At 42.7% G+C, this 21,909-nt stretch overlaps 1 protein-coding gene across 1 annotated transcript; it reads right to left on the bottom strand.

Moving 5' to 3' along the window:
- Positions 1 to 1,638: 1,638 nt before the first annotated feature.
- ccdc136b (coiled-coil domain containing 136b) lies at positions 1,639 to 21,759 on the bottom strand. The gene is made up of 9 exons (XM_085359354.1): positions 21,592 to 21,759; positions 14,778 to 15,095; positions 10,543 to 10,617; positions 9,689 to 9,991; positions 8,576 to 8,693; positions 7,840 to 8,116; positions 7,625 to 7,756; positions 5,855 to 5,967; positions 1,639 to 3,812 (listed from the first exon to the last, which is right to left on the bottom strand). The coding sequence occupies exons 1-9, from the start codon at positions 21,641 to 21,643 to the stop codon at positions 3,800 to 3,802; spliced, it is 1,401 nt and encodes a 466-aa protein (XP_085215480.1). The 5' UTR covers positions 21,644 to 21,759; the 3' UTR covers positions 1,639 to 3,799.
- Between the last annotated feature and the right edge of the window lie 150 nt (positions 21,760 to 21,909).

Below are 21,909 nucleotides of genomic sequence, written 5' to 3' on the forward strand. Positions count from 1 at the left end.
CACTGAAAAATTGATTATCTGTATTCTAAATGAGTAGGTCAGAATAAACACCAGGCTTGCAGCGGCTTCAAGGATTGTGGTGGTGCTGTGACTCAGCACTGACATGGCAGTGACACCAGATGCCAGCACCAGCCTTGATGAAGTAGTGGGAGGTAAGTATAACTGTGACACATGCAGATGGCATTTACAAGATACTCAGTATGGACACAGCACGGGGTGCCCATGGTGATCTCCCACCTGCTAGTAAGATACCTTTTAACACTGTTGTTCCACTCAACAACGACGTGTTCCAGCGCTTCATATAAATGACATATGTTGTGAAGTTACTGTAAATTTGACATTTTCCTGCAGCTGAAAGAGTCAGAGCCTGTCAGGACCTCTCAGGGCTGACCACGAAGCACACCAAAGTGAGTTTGTTTCTTTCTGAACAGAGGATTTCTCTCCTTTATGATGGAAGCAAGGTGTCCCTGAGATACTGGAGTGTTACTTTACTCTGCTAAATCTATGGTGGACCATAGCACTGCAGGAGAAATGCACATTCTTTTAAGCTTCATCCAGAACATTGTCCAGAAAAGTTGTGTCAGTGGGTTTTACACAGGCACAGTGAACTGATACTTCAACTACAATCTTTAAAAAAAAAAAAAAAAAATTATATATATTCGCACAAATTACAACATCACTGAATATTTACACAAAATCAAATCATAATATAATAATTTTTTAAAATACAATTAAATAATGAATCAGAATTTACAGAAAAAACAGAGCACTATTCTACATTTTAATCACTAAAAACATTGCAAATATTCAAATTCTACAATGGTATTTCTTTAATTTGTTGGTATAAAGTGTCTTATTTTTGTTCAACTCCAGCTCCCATCTTTATAAGGAACTATAAAGAATGGTGAATAACTAAACTCAAGCAAGAACCGTAACACGGAGCAAGATCTGTTGACCTGGACTCTGTTGAGTTGGCATTATATCTCCACCAGATTGCCCATGGCTGCTATCACAGTCAGCGGTCTACCTTTTTTAATTAGCTTTTCCCTGTTAGTCTGTCAGGTGAATATATTAAATATTTAATAAGGGATTTGGGGTGAATTTGCAGGACAGATAGGCCTGAGGCCAAAGGCCAGCTGATTAAATTTTGCTGGATCTGACACTTCTTTAGCCCTAACTCTGAGCCAGAGCAAAATAGAAACCTGGTTCACAATCCGAAGTGAAATATTTTGAAACTTGGAAAAGTAATTTCATGTGAACCAAAAGTGAAAGACAGCCGTGCAGTGAAGGGTTTTACCGGCACTAGTTTTCTATAGAGCTGCACATGTAGGCTACTTTTAGATAATTGGATGCACTCAAACTCAGTAAACCATGAGCTGTGGCAGTGGAGTCATGAGTGTAACCTCTGTGCCATCTGTAAGGAAGCCATGTCTGTCAGCTTATGTCACGCCGTTGGAAGGAAGTTTATTAATATCCATACAACCCATGTAATGTGACGCCACCAGGGAGACTGCTCTTACTCAGGCTGGACTTATGTTTTCATGAATGGGATTCCGTAAGACCTTTATACCTTGTGACTGATGCCGAGTGAGGCCACCACCCAGGAAAAAATAAAGCTCTCAGACATCATGTGGGTCGGGTATATTTATTTTCTCAAGTCGTGTACAGTGCAAAATAGACCTCCGTGTAACAAAATAGCCACAACTATATTGAAAACAACAATGCTATCCAAATGTAAAGCAGTAAGCCGAGAAACACTGCAGTTACAGAAGCTCGTGAAACTATGATAAAAGTCAGTATTCATGAAGGAAACTCAGAGTGAGTGACACATGAATCAAATCAGACAGTATTCTATACTAATGCAAGTAATGGGAATTCCATTTCTATTGTACGATTGATCCAACAGACACTGACAACATTTGCAGTCCAGCGGCACATTTTCTGTTTTCTTGTGCATATGCAGAAATAAAACTTGTCAGGCATTGCTAATGAAGGTTGAGGCTTCAGAAAAAACTTCCAATACGTTTCAGAAACTCAACAGGTTTTAAGAAACAGGAGTTGCACTTTCTGGCACCTACGGTCAACTGCAATCTAAACGCATGCAACGGCTACACCACCTCTAGACACGGAGGTACTGAAAATGGTAAGCGATGCTATCAATCCTCCTGAATGACATCACCATAAATAATGAACATTAAAATGACATATATTTCGGCTATCAAATATACGATGCTCTTTCAAAATAGAGTAGACTTTCTACAAAGCTAGTACAAATGGATTTAAGAAATATCTCTCCCATAGTACTATATGTCACATCTATATACATGAAATACAAAGAATCCACATAAACAACATAAATTATATATTTGTGCTTCTATGTTTTTCTAGCATGCCGTTTTCAGTTCTAAAAGATTTTTCACCAAGAAAATAACATATATCACAAATGTAAACAGAGTCCTGCCATAGATACATAAGTTTTTCCTAACTGATGCTTAGCCTAACTCGTTCTGACACTTTCTTATTTACATATTTTGGACCCATAACTGCGTCTGTAATGCCTTCGGAAATAGCTGTGCTCGCTCATTTCACTGCATCAGTGTTATAATCTGTCAATATCTGGATATCAACTGGTAGTAATCAGACCTGCAGGGGTTTTTCCCCCCATAAAGCATGTAGTAGGTAAAGCTGAAGGTCGACATTCTCACACTGTGTACCTTGAACAATCTGCAGTCGCCTAAAAAAATCACTAACAAAACACTCAAAAGCCAGTTTAAAGCCTTACAGAGGAAAACGAACATGAATTCCTTCACAATGACATTAGCATTAGCTTAAAGTATACGAAACAATGACTACATAGACCCTCCCCACCAGGATTTGCTCCTAACGCTGCTTTATTATGTTGGTACATAACAAGAAATCATATTGTTGGGGTATTTCAAAGTGAAGTGGCTCTGCATTAACCTCCTGGTGTGTTGGTTCATTGATAAATTAAGGGGAATGTGAAGAGGGGCTGACCACAATCAGCCTTCTCATGCTTGCAGACTTTGTAATGAAGGCTGTCTAATATCTAACTTAAGGGCAAAATAACACAATAATAGATATGATAGACTGCTAATTCATGAAGACTTGTTAACTTTTGTTCATGCATATATTGCATTGTTTTTTTGGCGGGTGGGTGGGGGGTCAGTAACTGATTGTTAACAATTCTTTCTGCTATGTACACTTTTGGGGGTTTCAGCGCATTACTCCAAATCAAATGCTTGTCCTTATGATCAGAGACACCTATTAACAACAGTTTAAATAGTAAATAAATAAATAATGGTTAAATAAACTAAAACCAATTTAGTACATCCTACTGAAAAACATAATTTGTCACATTGTTAAAAGAGAAAAAAAAAATCATATTCACTGGCACAGAAGAGGAATGACACAGCACTAGCATACATTTAAAGGACAGTCCTTGTGTGCACTGTCTGCAGGTCAGCTCATTGTCGTCTTCAGCCTTGAGTGATGCCGGGCGCATCTTTCTCAGCCTGTGCGTGCATGTAGTACCGTCTCGTTAGAGATAAAGGTTTCCCCGTAGGTGTTTCTACTACAAAGTTGTCACTTCTATCACATTTAGATCATTCCAGGTGACTCGATATAGACATGGCAGGAGACGTGAGGGCTGGTCTGAAGCAGACGTCCGTCCCGTGCGGTTGTTACCCATCCAGTCAGAATCGGACGAGAGCTCTCAATAAGCTAGTCATCACTAGAAGCACAGCTGTGGCTGCAGTGATAGTCACAATGGAGCTCCAACCTACCTCACTCCCCTGAGGGAAGACACGAAAAGAAGAGTGTCAGGAGTCAGCAGAGGTTAACTGTCACCAATAGATACAAACTAGATGTCTTATAGAAAGAATAGTTCCACGTTTAGGGAAATGGGCACAATTGCTTCTCTCAGAGATTGAGATGGGGAAAAAAAAAGGAGATTGAGATGAGAAGATTGTTACTGATTTAATGTCAGTGTAAACAAATCAGGGGGTAGTTGGTTAGGGAAACACCAACTCACACCTCCAAAGCTCACTATTTACAAACCACATTTTAAAATAAATACTAATTTAAGCTAAATATCATTTGGCTGTAGTTTCACATTTGACACAAATAAATGGTAACAATCTTCTCATTTAAATCTTGGCAAGAAAGCGGTAAATCATATTTCCCAATAAAATGGTTGAGCTTTTTCTTTACATTATTCATTCAGTGAAGCTCAAAGATTTCTTGTTTTTCAGTTTTGCCAAACTGCCCACCCGTCCCATGTTGACCTTTCATAAATGGTCCACAGTGGTTCATATTATCTGTTTTTCAGTGTGTTTCAGATTTTAAAGGCCGTATTTGGAATTTCTTCAGTTTATATTCTCCCATAACAACTAAACACAAAGATTCCTGACAAATAAAGGATTAGTTCACCAAAATAACAGAAAAACATATTTACTTCTGACTGTATGGACTAAAAGCACTAGGCTATCAACACTTTACATCTACAGGAGCTGCTCGGCCATGGAAACCCATCCCATGAAGCTCCTGGTGCAGTTTATGTGCTGACATTAATGCCAGAGGAGGTTTGGAGCTCTGCAGTTATTGAGTCAGCAGAGTGTTGTTGACCCTGCTCTGTAACTTTACATATCTAACAGTAGACGCTCTTTAGATTGGCCCATTTTTTCACAAATGTTTGTAAAGCCAGACTGCATTGCTCGATTTGCTTTGCAATGCAACTGAAAACACCTGATTCCCAACATAACGAGGTGTGGACATGCTTGTATTCTTTAAATTTCATCTTTGATACCTCCAAAGATCATTCGTCAGCTGTGTGGTTTATTAGCCATGCACTATCATTCCGTGGACTATTGTTATATTACACAATTTATGAATAAAGGAGAGTAGTTTTAAGTAGTTTTTCGAGCCCTGCCATCTTTATTACAGTGGCTAAGACAGACAGCGCCATTTCACCTAATCACTTTTTATGTAGTACTCCTTGCAAGTTCGTTTTAATTTCAAGATCCCAAATATCCAAATATATATATTTACACATGACCATTTAACATTTGTACATGTTTATTTTTATCACCTCATTTTCATTATGTCTTTTTCCTCCTCCACCATTGCACTTTCTCCTCCCTTATTTCCACATCTTGCTCTTCCTCTTCCTTCTCTCAGCTGAAGTCAGGACTCTAACACATAAAAACCTGCTTATTTATTATTGACCCAATTACGTATTGTCAGCAAATTAGACGTGCAACCCTCCCATCTCCAGACAGCTCACAGCGAGCCAGCTAAACACTTTGAAACTCCAGGATTTCAAAGCTGACCTTGAAAGAAATTTCATGAAACTATAATGAGTAAGATATCATATGAAAGGGCATGGAGAGAGCTGTACAACATGTTTCATTTTTTCAATGACGGCTTAATGTTTTGCAAATGACACGCCGCAAGAATATATCTTAAAAAAAGTTTTTACAGCTTAAAAGCCAAAGATTTCAGCCAGTTCTGCTCCAATCATCTGGGTAAAGATAATAAAATGCACAATTTTAATATGTAATGCTTCCTTGTCTGAGGTCAAACATCAGAGTTGTTGTTATAAAAGCAGGCTGATGTCAGCATGTTGTAATAAGACATCATAAAACCTTAAAGTTTTAGTATAGCCCTTGCATTCTGGGGGAGGGGGGATTACGCTCTCTGAGTGCTCTTGTTTTTCTTTCGTTTAGCATATTATTGAAATTTTTTTCTGTGTAATTTAGGTGAACTAATCCATAGCGTATTTTGCGAGAACCATAAGTAGCATTACGCTTCAGACAGATATAAGCTCCTCCCATACCTTGCTCTCTGGGACGCCAGCTCCGACAACCAGCACCAGACCACAGCCACAATTACAATCATTCCTATGAAGGGGATGGAGAGAACAGCGTGCTCAGACGGATGGATGAATCTCTGAGGAGGGAACAGAAACAAACACAAGGACCATGGCAATGAAGGGGATGAATGAATGATGGAGCGACGTAGCCAAATAATAAAACAAACAGATAAGGATGTGTGACAACGGCACAAATGGACCACCACTACACTACACAAATCACTCAATTCTAAGTGTGAAATGGCCTGTGGCTGTGATATACGGGGGGAAGGACTGTGGTGGAGTGATTTAATATTTCCTATTAAACAAACAATGCATAACTTTACGGTGACATAAACATCAACTCAGTGTGAGTATGCGTGAGCAGTCCTGTGTGGCATTTCCTGGCTGCGTGTGATATCATGCTAGCAAAAGAAAAGAAAAAGAAGGAAAGGCACGCAGGATGGACTTAGCATATGAAGGTGTATTAGTCTCTCTATCCTCATTTTGAAGTTAAATTGTTCGTAAGTCGTAAGAAATTTGTCGTCAAACAGGCTGAGAGGTCATGGACATTCAGAGAACAAGGACAGCATCAGAGACAGGCACGGGTAGACAGTTTGACACGATGTGGAGACATCTCATCATGGCTGTTGCAGACAAAACACAGTTCTGTTTTCACTGGATGATTTCAACCATCGCAAGCATATGATCCAAATTCTGAGGTTTTGTTTAGATTTTTCACTGAGTTTTTATGCGCTCTTTTTAAAACTTGATAATACTCGACTTTCAGAGTAGCGACTGTCTTTGCATGGCAATGCAGGTGAAAGCACAGACTGTTCTACCGTCAGTGCATTCTAATTCCTCGGGAGCTTTGCAATGGAAATCACAACCTATGCTTTCATTCAGTGGCACCTGGAAGGCTGAGAGGTCATGAAAAATACATTGAACTGAGAAGTTATAACTCATAGTTCAATGTACAAACCATGCTGGATGCTTTCAAGTACTTATTATGTAAGAATAGTCGCGCTTTAAATGAATATGGCATGAATTGTGTTCACTTTCATTTCATTTCATTTAGATTTTTCATATGTAACTTTATTAGAAGGAAGAGAAACCAGTCTGGTATTAAATAAAAAGTCTAAACAAGAAAAAAAAAGCAGCTTAATTACATTTACTGTTTTAAAAAGATCTCAAGTCTGCTTATATGCTTCAGTGGTATAAAGTGCATTAGCTCCAAGGCGCCTGAATGCGTTTTATTAGAGATTTTGTGTTTTTGTCAAACAACAGTATTTAAGCATTGCTCTAACTGAGCAGTCAGGACACAGACACAGTGGGGGGAACGTTCCCCAGCCCAAAGCACACAGTAAATACTGATATGGGCTGACAGGCCAGGTCAGCTCATATCAACACATGTATCGCTGCAGTATGGGACACATAAAAAAGTGGGCTCAACAGACACAGGATACAGTGAGGAGCAATGTGAGGTTCGTTATGTGTTAGTAGATAGTGTGACTGCAAACAACAACAACAAAAACAACTTTACATTTTCTTCATTGTGTAACTGGAATATTGCTTTTAGAATAAATTCATATCATTTAAAAACAAGTTCAGAAAGCGATGATAAATATCTACTAAATATATTATTAGTAATCGCAGAAAGCTGTGCAGCTTTTCAATCAGTTGCTCTGCTGATGCCGGCGCTATACTTTTATTATAGTTTGTCCCGTGATGGGCTTGAGCTCTGCGGTTCCTCACCTGCGTCCCCCCCGACAGCTTCTCCAGCTCTGCCTTGCAGCGCTGCAGCTCCTCCTCCAGCTCTGCCCTCTCCCTCTGACTGCTGTCATACAGTACCTGCAACTCCTGCAGCTCCATCTTCAGACCCTCACACTGGAGGACACAGAGGCCAAAAGAATCAGAAGAATAACGTGTACCAAATCTGTGCCACTTTCTAGCAAAGCAGGGCACTGTACCTCTCTCTGAACTTGTGAGGCCTTCTCCTCAGCCTGTTTCAGCTGGTCTCTCAGCGAGAAGATCTCCCCGATCCCTCCGGTCCAGCTCGTCGGCGTCATCGGCTTCCCATCGAATGAGATGTTCTTCTGGATGGAGGCGTCCACCAGACGACAGTTCTCAGACTGGGCCATGGTCATGTAGCTCTCTGTCATGACCTCATCTGAGCCGGTCTCCATCTCCTTTCCCTCTGTGCCCTCCCCCGCGTCTTCCTCTTTCAGCGACAGGTAGACGCTAGAGCTGCGAGATCAAAAAGCGGCTTCAAATTAACCGGCTTCTACCATTTTTTTTATTTCTTATTGTAAAAACGGGAGGATGGGAGGATGTGTTAACCCTTAGAAGAAATGTTGATATCAAATGGTGACACTGTTTTGTCAACCTGCTTGTCAGCTACACATACATTTAAACCTGAAGTTAAAATATTTACACCCTATAGCACAGTAACAACTATTCTTTTCAATTTCCCAGTAAATGGCCAGACAATATTGGCAAATGCTCATCATATAGAACAACCTTACAATTCAAAGGCATTCTTAATTCTTAATTGCTTATGTGTAATCCCTCATATCATGCTACAACTTTACTGAAGTGCTTAAACAGGTGGTCGGTGCTGTGATGGGAGCTAGTGATACCAGAGGGTATCCCCTCCAGCTGATCCAGTGAGCACAGCTGACGAGCGAGCAGTCGTTGACCTCTCACCATGTCCTCTGTCTTTGCAGCAGCTGCAGCCTCTCGGAGAGCCGTCTGTTGTCCTCCTTCAGGGTCTGACACTCCTCCCTCAGCATACGGCACTCCTCCTTTAGCAGGTCAACGTCACCTGTCGGAGCAAGAAGGGCACATATGAGGATGTTTAAAACGACATTGTATACTCCTACACATCTTTATAGTACAGACAGTGTAAAACGTAAATTTTAGTCATCCGCTCTCTTGTCAGAGCACGAGAAGCTTTGGAACAATCTCATATCTGTCTGCTGAAGATGAAGCGACAGCCAGCAGCTGGTTAGCTTAGCCTGGATTGGCAGCAGGATGACACATCCATGCCAGCTCTGTCTCACTGGTATCAAAATCCGACTGGCAGTTCCTTTAAGGCTTACAAATGTTTTAGTAAGTGCAAGAACTGAAGCAGAAAAGCCATTTTCACCAATAATGTTTGTGCATTTTGGGTGATGTTCCCCCCACCCTCGGTCCCACCCAGCTCCAGACCCCAGCGGTGACATCATGCGCTGGAAGTGTGGGTCCCTCCCTGTCGTGACCTCATGTCCCTGGTATTCTGAATATACACACACATGTCACTCCCTTTTCAACTCCCAGCAATCCTATTTTGTAGCATTTACTGAACCCGCCAGTGACAGATGTTCTTGACTGCAGTTTACTAACATGCTGTGAGGGAACGAGACCATCCTCGTGCAAAGACTGATCACAGGCTTTTTGTGCTAAACTTAAAAGCTTGAAGAAAGAAGAAAACTTTATTTTTAAGCTTGTGAAGATGTTTTCACCTCTAATCCAAGAGGCTTCAGTAAGAGTCCCAGGTATTTAACCCCTACTGGGGGTTGTTCCTGTGAGAGGTGGTCATTGACCTACTACTTCTCATGTCCTACGTCACATGAGTTAAGATGGAGAAAAAAGGTGGATTTAATGCCTAGTAGGGTTAAATTCACAAACTTAAAGATGACCAGTCGCCTTTTTTTCTCAAGTTTGTAAGACTACAATGACTTGGGTAACTAAGAACCTAATAAGACACACGTGATGCAACGTCACTTCTTCTCTGACATCTGTCCCCCCCCCCCCCCCCCCCTTTTCCTCATCCCTCACCCTCTCTCCTCTCAGCCTCCCTGCGCTGGCTCTTCATGCTGATTTCGGCCCTGAGCGTGGTTATCTCCAGCTCGTACTCCTGGGTTTCTTCACTTAGGCGCTGGAGCTCGGCCCGCCGGCGACACAGCTCTTCCTGCAGTGAGGCGATGTCGTTCTCCCTCTCCGCCGCTGCCTCCTCAGCGGCCTGCTGGAGCAGGAGCACCTCCTCCTGAGCCGTGCGCAGCTCCTCCTGGGCCTCGGCCAGCTCGCTCTCCTTCTCCTCCTCCAGGCTGTACATCTCCTCCTGCACAGAGCGCAGCTGGGCTGTGGCAAGCGGGGGAAGAGGAAGAGGAGGAGGAGGAGAACGTTAGGTTTTCTTTATGGCAGATGTGTGGGTGAGACTGCAGTGTCAGTATGGGTGTATATGTATGATCTCACCTGAGGCTTTGCAGTAGTGGGCCTGTGTGTGTTTGTGTGTGTAGGTGGTTAGTGTGCACTTGCATACGCCTGTGTGTGTGTGTCTGTGCGGGTGCTGTTTGAAAGAGGAGCTGATGTAACTGATGGTAACTGGCATGCTTTTTATTCAGGGTCAGGTTGGGATTATTAGTTTAGTCATTTCAGGAATGGAGAGTTTTCTCCACCTCGCAACTTAAAAAAAAAAAATTTCCCTTCTGATTTTCTGTCTTTGAGAACAAAAAATCTGCATAAGTGGTAGCATGAAACAGAAGTCAAGCTAATAAATTAGCAGCTTAAAGATCAAAATCTGCAGAGACCTTAAGCACTGAGGGATGTAAAACTTTTGATTTTTTTAATCCAAGGGGAAAAAATGACACAAAATGTTATTTTAGAGATCTTTAGGCATATTGTGTTGATACCTTGCAGATTCTGGATCTGCCGTGTGAATGCCTCAGCCTGATGGGCACTTGCCAGACGCTCATCCTCCAACAGACCTGAAGAGGAGAGACGGGGAGTCAGGAGTGTGTAGTGAGATAAGAGGGAAAAAGTGCAGCAGGCCAAAAGAAGAAAGATGACAACTTGATAAGCTGTTCAACCTTGAGGCATGACTGGATGACACAAGCAGCTTTGTATGTCTGCTTCTGTTAAAAGCAATGAACAGTACGTGAGCAGACCGTCAATATTACTTAGCAGGATTTTTCTTTCTGGTATGCGAGTTCCTAATGATCCTTTTCATTGGAAAATTCTCTTCTAAACTTAACAGATAGCAGTAGAAAAATAACACAGAGTGTTTTGGCTGCCAGTTTCACAGCTTTTGGTTTGCTGCTATTTTTGAATTTCTGTTTATTTTTGGTCCCTATCAGTATGTCTCATGCCAAATGTTTTCTGCCACATACTTCAGGCAGATTCACTGATGGCTTTTATATAGCAGCAAGAGGAGCTAGAAGGATAGCGAGAGCGTATTCTTAAATCAAATCATATGTCCATTCAATTCAGTTTTATTTACATGGCACCAAACCACAACAACTGGCTCAAGGTGCTTTAAATTCTAAGGTCAAGGCCCTAAAATAATAGAGATAAAACTCCAAAAATCAGACGACCCCCTATGAGCAAGCACATGGTGACAGTGGGGATGAAAAACTCCCTTTTAACAGGAAGAAACCTCCTTTATGTTAATTGGGTTAATTACCCATGGGGTAATGTAAGCTGAATGGTGAGATGTCTCTATGTGTTAGTCCTGCGACAAACTGGCGATCTGTCCAGGGTGTACCCGGCCTCTCGCCCTATGGTAGCTGGGATAGGCTCCATCCAATCCACAATAAAGATAATGGAAGATAATGGATCGATGGCTAAATTATAAACACTTAGAGTGAATTAAGATACTTGTAAAAAAACATGCACACACACAAAGTACTTTCACAAGTACAATTTAATTGTAAAAAAAGGGTTTTTTTTAATCAGTATTTGGTGCACCTTTCATTAGTACAACTTCTTCTATACATTTTTGGAAACAAGTGGGTTGCTCCAAGTGTTTTGGAAAAGTTGCCACATTCCTTAATTGCTTGTGTCTCTTTGTGTAATCCCAGGGTGACTCCATGTTGCTAAGATCAGGGTCTCTGTGGGGGCTGTACCATCTGCTGGAGGACGCCTTAGCCTTCTTGTGGCTTGTGTACTTAATGGCAGTGAGTTATCTACAGATCAAATTTCAGATCAAATGCCTTCTTCGTTGTGTTGTGTCCTGCATAAGAACCTAAACATGTAAAGTGCCTGTTATGCCCACTGACTTCAGGCTGCTGCTTGGAAGAGTGTTTCAGGTCTATCTGCGGCACCCCTCCAGGCGCCTGATCACCAACACCTGCGGTCTGTAATATGAAGCAAGACCAACAGACCCGGGGTATATTTTCATACCCCAACGTTTGGGTTCCTGCTATGCAGTCACGCAAAAGGTGGCTATCAACCCTGAGTTTTCCAATCTATTCACATAAAAAGGCATTGGCAGAAGGTGACCAGTCTGCTGGCAGCACGCAGGAATATTTTACAAAATAAGAGCAAACTATAAAATTAGAAAACTCATCATACACGCCAAATGCACAGTTGCTGCAGCCAAAGGAGAGGTGTGTGAGTGTGTGTGATAGGAAAAGTGCTGTACTAGCATGTGTATGCGCTTTAAGTGATTTGGTGGTCAGCAAGACTGGAAAAGCGTGAGACGGCCTGAATAAAATCTATTTAAAGCCGGGAGGAAAGTTGGAAAAAATGTGCACGGGAAGATCTGACTAAAAATACGTCTGAATTCACTCGCTGCCTAAATGTGAGTAGCTGCTTCTTTTCTGTATAAGCCAGTTTTAGCCTTACTATTTAAGCAGCAACCCGGTTGCATTAAATGGTGTGAGAGTAAATATAAACACATAATTCAACCTGGTAAGGCTTGCTTGCAAATTTTATATAAGGTCAACGAGTACAAGTTTGAAAATAGGGTAGGTAGGTATAGCGTAAGTTGCCTGGCAATATACTTCATTATGAATGATCCTTGTAATACAGAAAACTCAGTTAAACCCTGAAATTCTTTACTGACTCTTATTCCTGCTTGATAGTGCTGGTCTCTGAAGTCCATGTGATTATCACTGGGGCTGGATAACTCTCATTTGTCACTGGAGATTTTGAGACATTGTCTGTCTGTTTTTTGATCACCTGCTGCTTCACTGTTTCGCTTTCCTTATGTCCTGTTCAGTGACTGAAAGAAGTCTTTGATTCAATTTAGCTTTAACAATATAACATGTTTTGTGTTTAAACAGGGAGCTTAGCATTGTGACATTTTGTTCGGTTAAACTATCATACCAAATGGAAAAGACTGTGATAAGCCAACTTTAAGCTTGAAATGAGGAGCAAGCCAGTCACTGGCTAAAGCTAAGATAAGGGCTGGCCTCTTCTTAGAGGGTTGGGGTCACTTAGGTCTCATCTATCTGCACTGGGCCCCTCTCAGCAGAGGGTGACTTCTTAAAAAAGACAGATAACCGCTGACTACACAGGAAGCCCTCCATAACAGGCCATTGTGCCATTTCACCAAACTCACCAGTCGCTTCCCAGAATGTTCTCACCAAGCTCATGAAATTCATAAACAATCTACTTGCTGAACATCAGCTGTTCAGTATCACCTCACAGTGCCACTTGCATGGATGTAGAATCTCACTTTTTTATTTTCATAATGTTTAAGCTACAGTTAGTAGATTGTTATCAATATTATTTATAACTTTTTCCATTTTAAATTTGGTTTTTAACGCCCTCAGATTAATCCATTCATCAAGCTACATCATTACTGGTGTGGGCGTAGAAACCCGAAACCGAGACAACCGCATCTGCATGCATCAGCTGCCAACGCACCGAACAGCTGACTGTTCCCAGAGGGTCTCGACCAATACTGAATTCTGGTTGAGGTCTAGGACACTCCGTCTAGAAACTTCCCGCAGTGTGAGCGCAGTTGTCTGAGGAATGGTTCCTCCCGCTGCCAGACAAACTGCTGAGCTCACCATGCTATGTCTCTAAGAATAACACACTGTTAAATGCACACACTCATAAACGCACACACACTGAGCTCAGTGTAACCTCATACCCAAGGCCTTAGTCACTGCTAGTGTCTCTGAGCATTATGCTCATCATTTCTAAGGTATGAGCTTATGCTCTTCTTAATGACTATGAGCAACAGACTGTCTGTAACCACATATAAACAGTTCGCCTTCTATATATGTATCTAACAAAATTTCACAAGGATGCCTCAGGTACAAAGTTAAGAGAGGGTTTTTTCTACTGATCAGTGTAGAAATAGGGGAAAAAATAGTGCAAACATTTATGTAAAAGTACTCTGAAGAAAATTCAGGCTGAGATTGTAACAGGAATTTTATAATCATGTGTCTTACAGCACAAATGGAGTTTTTTTCACAGCGAGGGAAAGGCCAAAAACAAGGTTAGTTAAAAATGTTAGGTAGCGTTTTTAGCTCACAGAAAATTTAGCCGCAATTAAATGAAAGGTTTTTTTTTCTTTTTCAACTTTGCTTGTTGGTCTTAGCTATTTCCATTATTTTTCTTTTCCACTCACTGAATATGCATGTGTTGGAAATGTAACGAATGAAAGCCCAGGGTTATTGCTTTTGTAAATGCGATTTAGGAGCGGCGCTGGCAAACAATTTGCAGATTTGAAAAATGATGGTTAATTGCAAAATGTAGATTCATTTCTAAGCAAAGCGCTTGGTGTAGCATTGCTTTTTGCAAAGCTGTCCCAGAATTAAAAGAAGGAAAAATTATTTTATGAAGAGAAATCGGCGAAAGAGGCCCAGCTATTTGTGTTTTATTACCTACGTGTGTTCAAATGTGACGTGCTTTTTATTCAGCTTTTGTTACCGATTCCAGTTGTGACTGAACATGACAGATAGAAATGTTAGAACGGGGACTATCATGGCAGTCAGCATATTCTATAAATGCCAGAAAAAATGTTACAGAATTAATGCATGTTGATGGATGATTAGTGCATTTGCATTGATTTTTATGGGAGATGCTTTAATGTTAATGTTAATAAATTAATAGTTAAAGGTATTAAATAATGAACATACATATTACAGTTAAGGGATACAGTCCTAGAGGTATTCAAGGCTAGAGTTCTCACCTTGCAGCTCGTGGAAGCTCTCCTGATGTTTGTTGGAGGTCTCTCTGGCCTCCTCCAGCTCCAGCAGCAGCTGCAGCACCTGCGCCCTGAGCTCCTCCAGCTCCTGCTCCTCAGTCAGCGACTCTTGCTCCTTCTTCCTCTTCTCCTCCCCTTCACCTTCCTCCTCTTTCAGTTTCTTTTCTTCCCCCTCTTCCTCCTGAGATCTCTCCTGGTCCATCTCCTCTTTCTCGTTGTTCTCCTCCAGGACTCCTCGCTCCTTGGCGGTTATCTCGTTGTCCATATTGGGGCTGCTCTCGGCTTTCAGATCACAGGGGTCATCTGGTAGAGAGATGGCAGACATTACGAGAAGGAAAAGGGATGGAGAGCCTTACAGGTGACAAACCCATCTGTCATCGCCTAAAAACTCAGTCACGCTTGGCTGCAGAGCAAATGGTCTCTTCTCCCCCGAATCAACAGCACCATCTTGTGATTAAAGTGGCACCGACTTCTTTGTACATCACATCCTGTTCACTCTGATTTAAGCGTAGCTGTTCAATCCCACAATATAACTGAAAATCCTCTTTTGTGATTAACTCTAAGACGCAATCCTTTTTCTTGAGCGATTCCACTGATTAAAGGAAGAAAATCACACGTGCCTTAAAATGTCAGAATTTTGTAATAAGCAGATGTTAATGTAGCAGCATTCACACGCAACATATTTCTCTTTATTCACCGCATTTCAAGCTTCGTTGTGTTTATGGCACACGCATCCTTGTATCCGCACTGTGGATTTAAATGTTTGGCCAGCAGGTGGAGCAGGTTAGCTGACACAATGCGGAAACAGAAGTGGGGAGGTGAAGCAATCGCTATGACTCACCACTCAGCAATGCACCTCAAAGTCCACAACAACAGAGCTACCACTCATAGTAAGAGAGATGTGACACACAGCTCTTTCACGTGCTCTTGTGTCACATTTTTGCCTTCTTCTTAAAAGATTTCGCTCAGTAATAAGCTCAGGCCCAATCAGAAGCTCTAAAACCAAAAATGAGACATTATATATGAGGCAGACCAATAAGAGTGAACTTGATTTTGCATTACAGCTCTTTGTCTCGCTGCAGCTACTGAGACAAAGTCAGAGCAGTTCAGAAGAGAAGGCATCCCCGGCAGTTCTTCTAGCATTACACACACACGCAAACACACACTGACCTAATATCCTTTCACTCTCACTTCTCAACAGCATGCCCTCCTGGGTCAAGTCCTTCTCAGAAATAAATCAATATGTAGTACTGCGCATTCATGTCTGAGTGGTCTCCAAGTGGCCAAAAATTGCTGTTTGTACTCAGAAAGCAATGTGAGGATGGGAGAGGGGGAATAGTGTTCACTGAGGGACAGAAGATGGAGAGACGTGATGAGAAAAAAGAAGAAGGCTGCAGCAGGGGACGGAATAAAGCATTAACTAAAGATCTACCCTAATTAAGAGCGATGCTCACCGGTGTAATCTCGGCTCTGGGGATGCTTCCGGTTCTTGTGCTAATTATTTTTTCTTTCTTTTTCTCTGCTCGCTAGATGTAACCGTGTACATCACAGCATATTTTATCATGCATCTGTGACAGCCTTATTCCTTCCTGTCTCATAATGATGTTAATTTAAACAATGCGGCCCCTGAGAGGCATGCGAGAGGTTTCATGAGCGCAGGGCTATTTTGTCATTAAACTTTGATGCTGGTGTAACGAGTTAGTCATAAAGAAAGAGAGAGACGGAGCTCTGTGGCGGGGAGTTTTAGCCGGAGCTGCTTGTATAGCCAGGGGCGGCTAAAGGCCATCAAGAGACAAAAGACTTCCCACTGAATATCACTCACATCCAAATCTCTTACAGGATATGTTGAGCTCATGGTAGGCAACTCCAAAAGGCTTTGGATCAAGTGTTTTCTTTTGTAAATGTCTATTCTGTATAGACGGTCATTATTGTCCTCACTTTAAAAAAAACACTTTTTAGGTATATTTAGGAGAAAGAGTCTGGCTTTGCATGATGCATCGTGTGCAAACCCTTACCACCACCTTTCACCTTTCTACTCATCGTATCGCTCTTAAAAGAAGCTTAATCTTCTCACCTTGTGGGTGAATATCGAGCACATTATGCAGCCAAATCAGCTGCAGTGACACCTGTGCTCACTCCACTGTGCTTGATTTTTTCTTTTAGTCACGCTGGGATTGCATTAGACATGGACGCCGCGCACATACAAGAGCAGGCGACGGACAGCGGTGTCATCTCAGGAGCAGTGCAACAGCTCCGGGGAGAGGACGCCTTTTATCTATGCACAACACATTCTTTCATAATCACACTGCAGCACAGCACTCTGAGTATGTTGGTATACACACTGTGCCACTTTAGAAGAGAGGCAACAGGCAGAGCCAAGTAGTCTTTGTCAGCATCTCAAAAAGGCTGCCTGAGATTTAATTCATACATTTAATGTGTCAACACCAGCCTTTTTGTTTTGCTTCTGATTTGGCATTCTGCGATGGAGCGTGGAGCATAATGAAAATTGCACTTTGCAAAATTGAAGAGCAGAGCGGGGATTTTTAGCCAGCAGAGGGGTGGGTGAGGGACGGGCAGCGAAATCTGAAGCTCAGCCTCGCAGTCTAATTAAGTAGACAGGAATTTACTGGAAAAAACAGCATTTATGCGCTCACCTTTTTTTTTTACAGTCTTTATCTTTAATGATACCGCTTCATGCAATCAGGTGTAATATAATAGGAAATGTGGAGCAAAGTGCTTTCGAGAGAATAGTCTCTCCCTATTGCTGCTAGTTAAATGAATTGACTGCTAGTTAGGTAGTTAGGAACATCTGGAGTCAAATCAGCCAATAAAAGAAACGACTGCTCGCTGAAAGGCGGCGCTGGAGGAGGCTGTCTACGGGTGTCGTGTCCTGGGTGTGTTGAGACTGAGCAAACAGGTGTGTGCTGCGGTGTCAGTGGTTCATTTGTGCATATGCCTCAAGAGTTTGCATTTGCATATGAATACACGCCAAGAGTGACCACTTCTCTTTGGTTTTGCATGTGTGTAAATACATAGAATATGAGCACGCATACATGTGTAGTGAGATCCCCACTTCTGATGAGTCTATATACACAACATACTGTATTTATGATCATATATGTCTGTGATCTGCTCTGTGTGTGTGTGTGTGTGTGTGTGTGTGTGTGTGTGTGTGTGTGTGTGTGTGTGTGTGTGTGTGTGACGGATGTACGTGTAGGAGGCCATGCATAATGCACAACACCCCCTCCTACCCCAGCTTTGAAATCAGCCCTGCTCTGATGTTGTAGCTTTTTCCCTGCACTGGCACACTTCCTCAGCAACACATAATACAGAGGAGGGAGGGGGAGCTGAAATAACAAGGAGCCACCGTAGGAGCATATGTGAAAGGGAGACGGGGAAAAAACAATTAGAGACACACAAGGAAGGAGAAAGATTTACGACGTTAACCCCACGCATCTCCACATCCACCATGCACCCTTGGTCAGCACACCAACAACCCAGAGCTTCAACATATAGAGAATCACCATGGTGATAAAGCTGTATTTTGGTCCACTGCTTTGCTTTCCATAGAAACCTTTCCTTTACCCCCCCCAGAGAAGAGTCTGTGCAACTGTATCAGGTGCACTGTCACGAAGCCCACACGGTGAGGTCACCATCATATGAGATGCACTGCTTTCAAGCTGCGTGGAGACTCCAGATGAGCAGCAAGCGACAGAGGTGGAGGTCTTGTGAGGTTAAAGTGAGTTTATCTCTTTCCCTTGCTCTCTCTCTGTACTGCACTTCAGAGGCTGAAAAGTCCAGGGAGAGTGAGGAACAACAGCAGCAGGAGAAGAAAAGAAAGTTGAAGCGACTTAATCAGCCGTTCTGTTATTTAAATGGAAAATTCGTATTTGCGCTTTCAAAGGGGAATAAGGGAAAGTGGGTCAATGGAATAGAAAAGCATCGCAGGATGTGCTATAATTTGGCCTCATTAGATGAGTACGCACAAAATCTGTGTCAGTGTGTGCATGCTGTAGGTGATTTATTCAGGGAATGTGTGTTTTTGGGGGGGGTTTTTTCAATACGAATCTGTGGTGGTGCAGTGTGTGCATAAGCTTGTTGCATAGCTATTCCATTAGGGGTTTGAATAGCATCAGAAGAAGAACGGAAAACAAGTCATGCAGTTATAACCCATTTCATCACAAATGAACCCTCCCCCCAAACCACCACCCCCAGCAAAGCAATCACTATGGAAAGCTTTTTTTTAATCACTTAGGTCTTATTTTGAAAAATAGGGGATACCACAGCTCACTGTGTATCTGCCAAAATTCAAAAAAGATAAATCCAGAGCGCGAGGAAGGGTGCGCTAATGATAGGTTGACAATGCCAAGCATTTCTGCGAGGGAAACAAAAAGTTAAAGCCATGGGGGCGGGAGGGGGGCTGAAAGAAGGAGCTGCGGGAGTTCATGAACCTTCTCCATTCACTTGAAAGTTTTAAGAATTTTTCCATTATACAGCCGAGTAAGAGTAAAGCACACATGGCACACTTGGTTTAGCCAGGGACCTGCAGAGTGCCTTAAGAGCCCTTTTTCCCCCCTATTTTTTTAAATGAAGCACTTAAGTCTGGTGAGAGAGACCAGAGAAGTGGGTGGGGGGAACATGTGACAGTGAGAAACAGGGATCAGGGATGCTTGAGGACAGAAAAGCATGCGAGATTTGTTTTCGTTTGTTGTTCTTGGCTTTTTGGTTTTTTGGTTTTCTCAAAGGTCTAAGCAGCTCCCACATCTACAAAGTTTGTCCAAGGCAGCAACTTTGCTGTTTATTAGTTCCGGAGAGCTGAGAGAAATTCTGTTTGTGTATCTTTGGGGAGTATCACTGCTGATGTGAATTTTTGCAGCATGAGGGCACAACACTGGAGAGAAAGAACAGGAGAGAAATGCTGCGTGGGCTGACGCGCTGGCAGGTGCAAAAGGTTTGTGTGTGTGTGTGTGTGTGTGTGTGTGTGTGTGTGTGTGTGTGTGTGTGTGTGTGTGTGTGTGTGTGTGTGTGTGTGTGTGTGTTGGAGGGTGCGTGGGTGCTGAAGAGAGCAAAGGATTCCATCTGAAAGAGGGGGACGAGATACTGAGTGGGAAAAGCTGAGAGAAGGATGGAGAGAGAAGTGTTCGGCAGCTCGTGCAAGTAGGAGGGAGGAACAATATGGTGGCCAGTGGCGGCATCGTATGCAGACACCTTGTAAATGTCAGATGTGCCTGTGATCTTGCTCGGCGGCAGCATGTGTTTGCACAGGAGCATCTGCAATCTCTGTTGGTAGATGTGGCAAGGCAGCGTAGAATTAATCCTCAGCAAAAGTGCAAAAACCAGAGAAATGCTGTTGATTTTTAATAAAATTGCTTTTTTGAAGAACCCAGACTTATGCTGAGAGTTAGGGCTGACCTCAGCCAGGGCACAATAAATGCACTTAAATCCCTTTAGATCCCCCAAAGGTACATAATTCAAAACTATATCACTTATCAACTCAGCTCAATCCACTTTCTAGGTCTTTTTATTCTCCAGAAGTCAGCCCTGACACCACCATAAGCTCAGTGTTGGCCGTCACGAGCACTGAATTCCCAGCTTTAAAAACATGCCTCAGGTTGTGATGAAAGGAAAAAAAATAAAAGAGTCCCTGGAGTTAAGAGGCTAGATAACAGGAACAAGCTTGTTAGGTAAGGAAGGATTTCTCCTGAGACAGCATCCGCGTTACGGCGATCAGGCTTCAGCACAACAAATGTAATAAACAAAACTGCTCACAAATGCAAGTGGTTCGATAAGTCTACGGGCATCTATGGTGAGCATATTAAAAGAAATGAGCCACCCAGTCCTTGCTCCTGAAAGTTCACTTTTAGGACATTAACAGAGGAAAAGGAAACCTGACTCTGAGCAAACTGCTGACCTGTGTATGTGTCTGTTTCTCCGAGCCCCTCCACACCAATAAACATCCTCCTTCCAGCGTCCACACACACACACACACAGGGCCACTCTATCTGCAAAACACATACTCCTTCCTCATTGAGAATCATGGAAAGAGAGAGAGAAATACCACACATTTTCTCTGCATAGTTGAACAGTACTAATTCTATCTGAGGCGAAAACATAAAATAAAGATGCATTGTGTTCGCTGTCATGCAGCAACTTTCAGTGGAATGAAGTTACCAAGCAAGCCTAAGTGCAGCTGCTCATCTGCTCCAAGCCACTATGTGCACTAAAACAACGTCTCATTCCTCCGCAGATGATAATCTGTGTAAAACATGAGAGAGATTCAATCTTTAACAAAAATAACACCCAGCTCTGCATGACTCCAGATTCCATCAGTTCTCCATCGGGATAACATATGCAACAAATTCAACAGTGCTAAACGCTAGGCCTAAATTATTTCCTGCCTTTGGCTGCCAGCAAATCGTTACCTGGCAGCGTGTCGCCTCCATCAAACGTCCACAGATGCCGTATCTTACCGTGCTGTCCACTCACTCACTCAGTCAGTCTGTCAGCTCGACTGCAGCTCTTTAGAAACACGCTCCCACAGTAAACACCTCGACACCAGACCACCCTTCTCCCGTTCCACATCCTGCCCACTTTACATCACTCACTTTTAGAGAGCATGCTCTTTCTTTGAAAAAAAGAAAAAGAAAAGAGAGAGAGAGATAAACATTAACCATCTACCTTTTCCCCGGCTGATCGCTGTCTATATAATCTGTAGTGAAAAAAAACACCGCCACACGGCTGTATCCAGCTACGCGGAGTCGCAGATGAACACACACTGACAACACAGCAGCACACAGACCTGTGGAGTCCAAAGCCTCCTCTATGAGTGGAGGTAAACGCAGTCCATCCATAGCCCCCCTGTCGCTGCTGCGAAGAGGGAGAGACGGAGGAAGAGTGGGCGAGAGAGGGTCAGAGGGTCCGCACGCCCACCTCAGCGGCCGCTGCTGCTGCGCGGAGAGGAGAGGAGGGAGACAAACACACGGAAAGTACTGATCGCGTGTCAAGTACTCGTACAGCACGCGCGCGCGCGCAGGCTTCGAATCTCACAAACTTGGCACACGCAAACACACGCGCGCATGCACACACAAACCGCCCGTACCTCGGGAGAGTTTGGGAA

Source organism: Diplotaxodon limnothrissa, linkage group LG7 (assembly GCF_057381915.1).
Source record: "Diplotaxodon limnothrissa isolate DT_005_m linkage group LG7, D_limnothrissa_male_GT1.1, whole genome shotgun sequence".
NCBI classification, from domain to species: Eukaryota; Metazoa; Chordata; class Actinopteri; order Cichliformes; family Cichlidae; genus Diplotaxodon; species Diplotaxodon limnothrissa.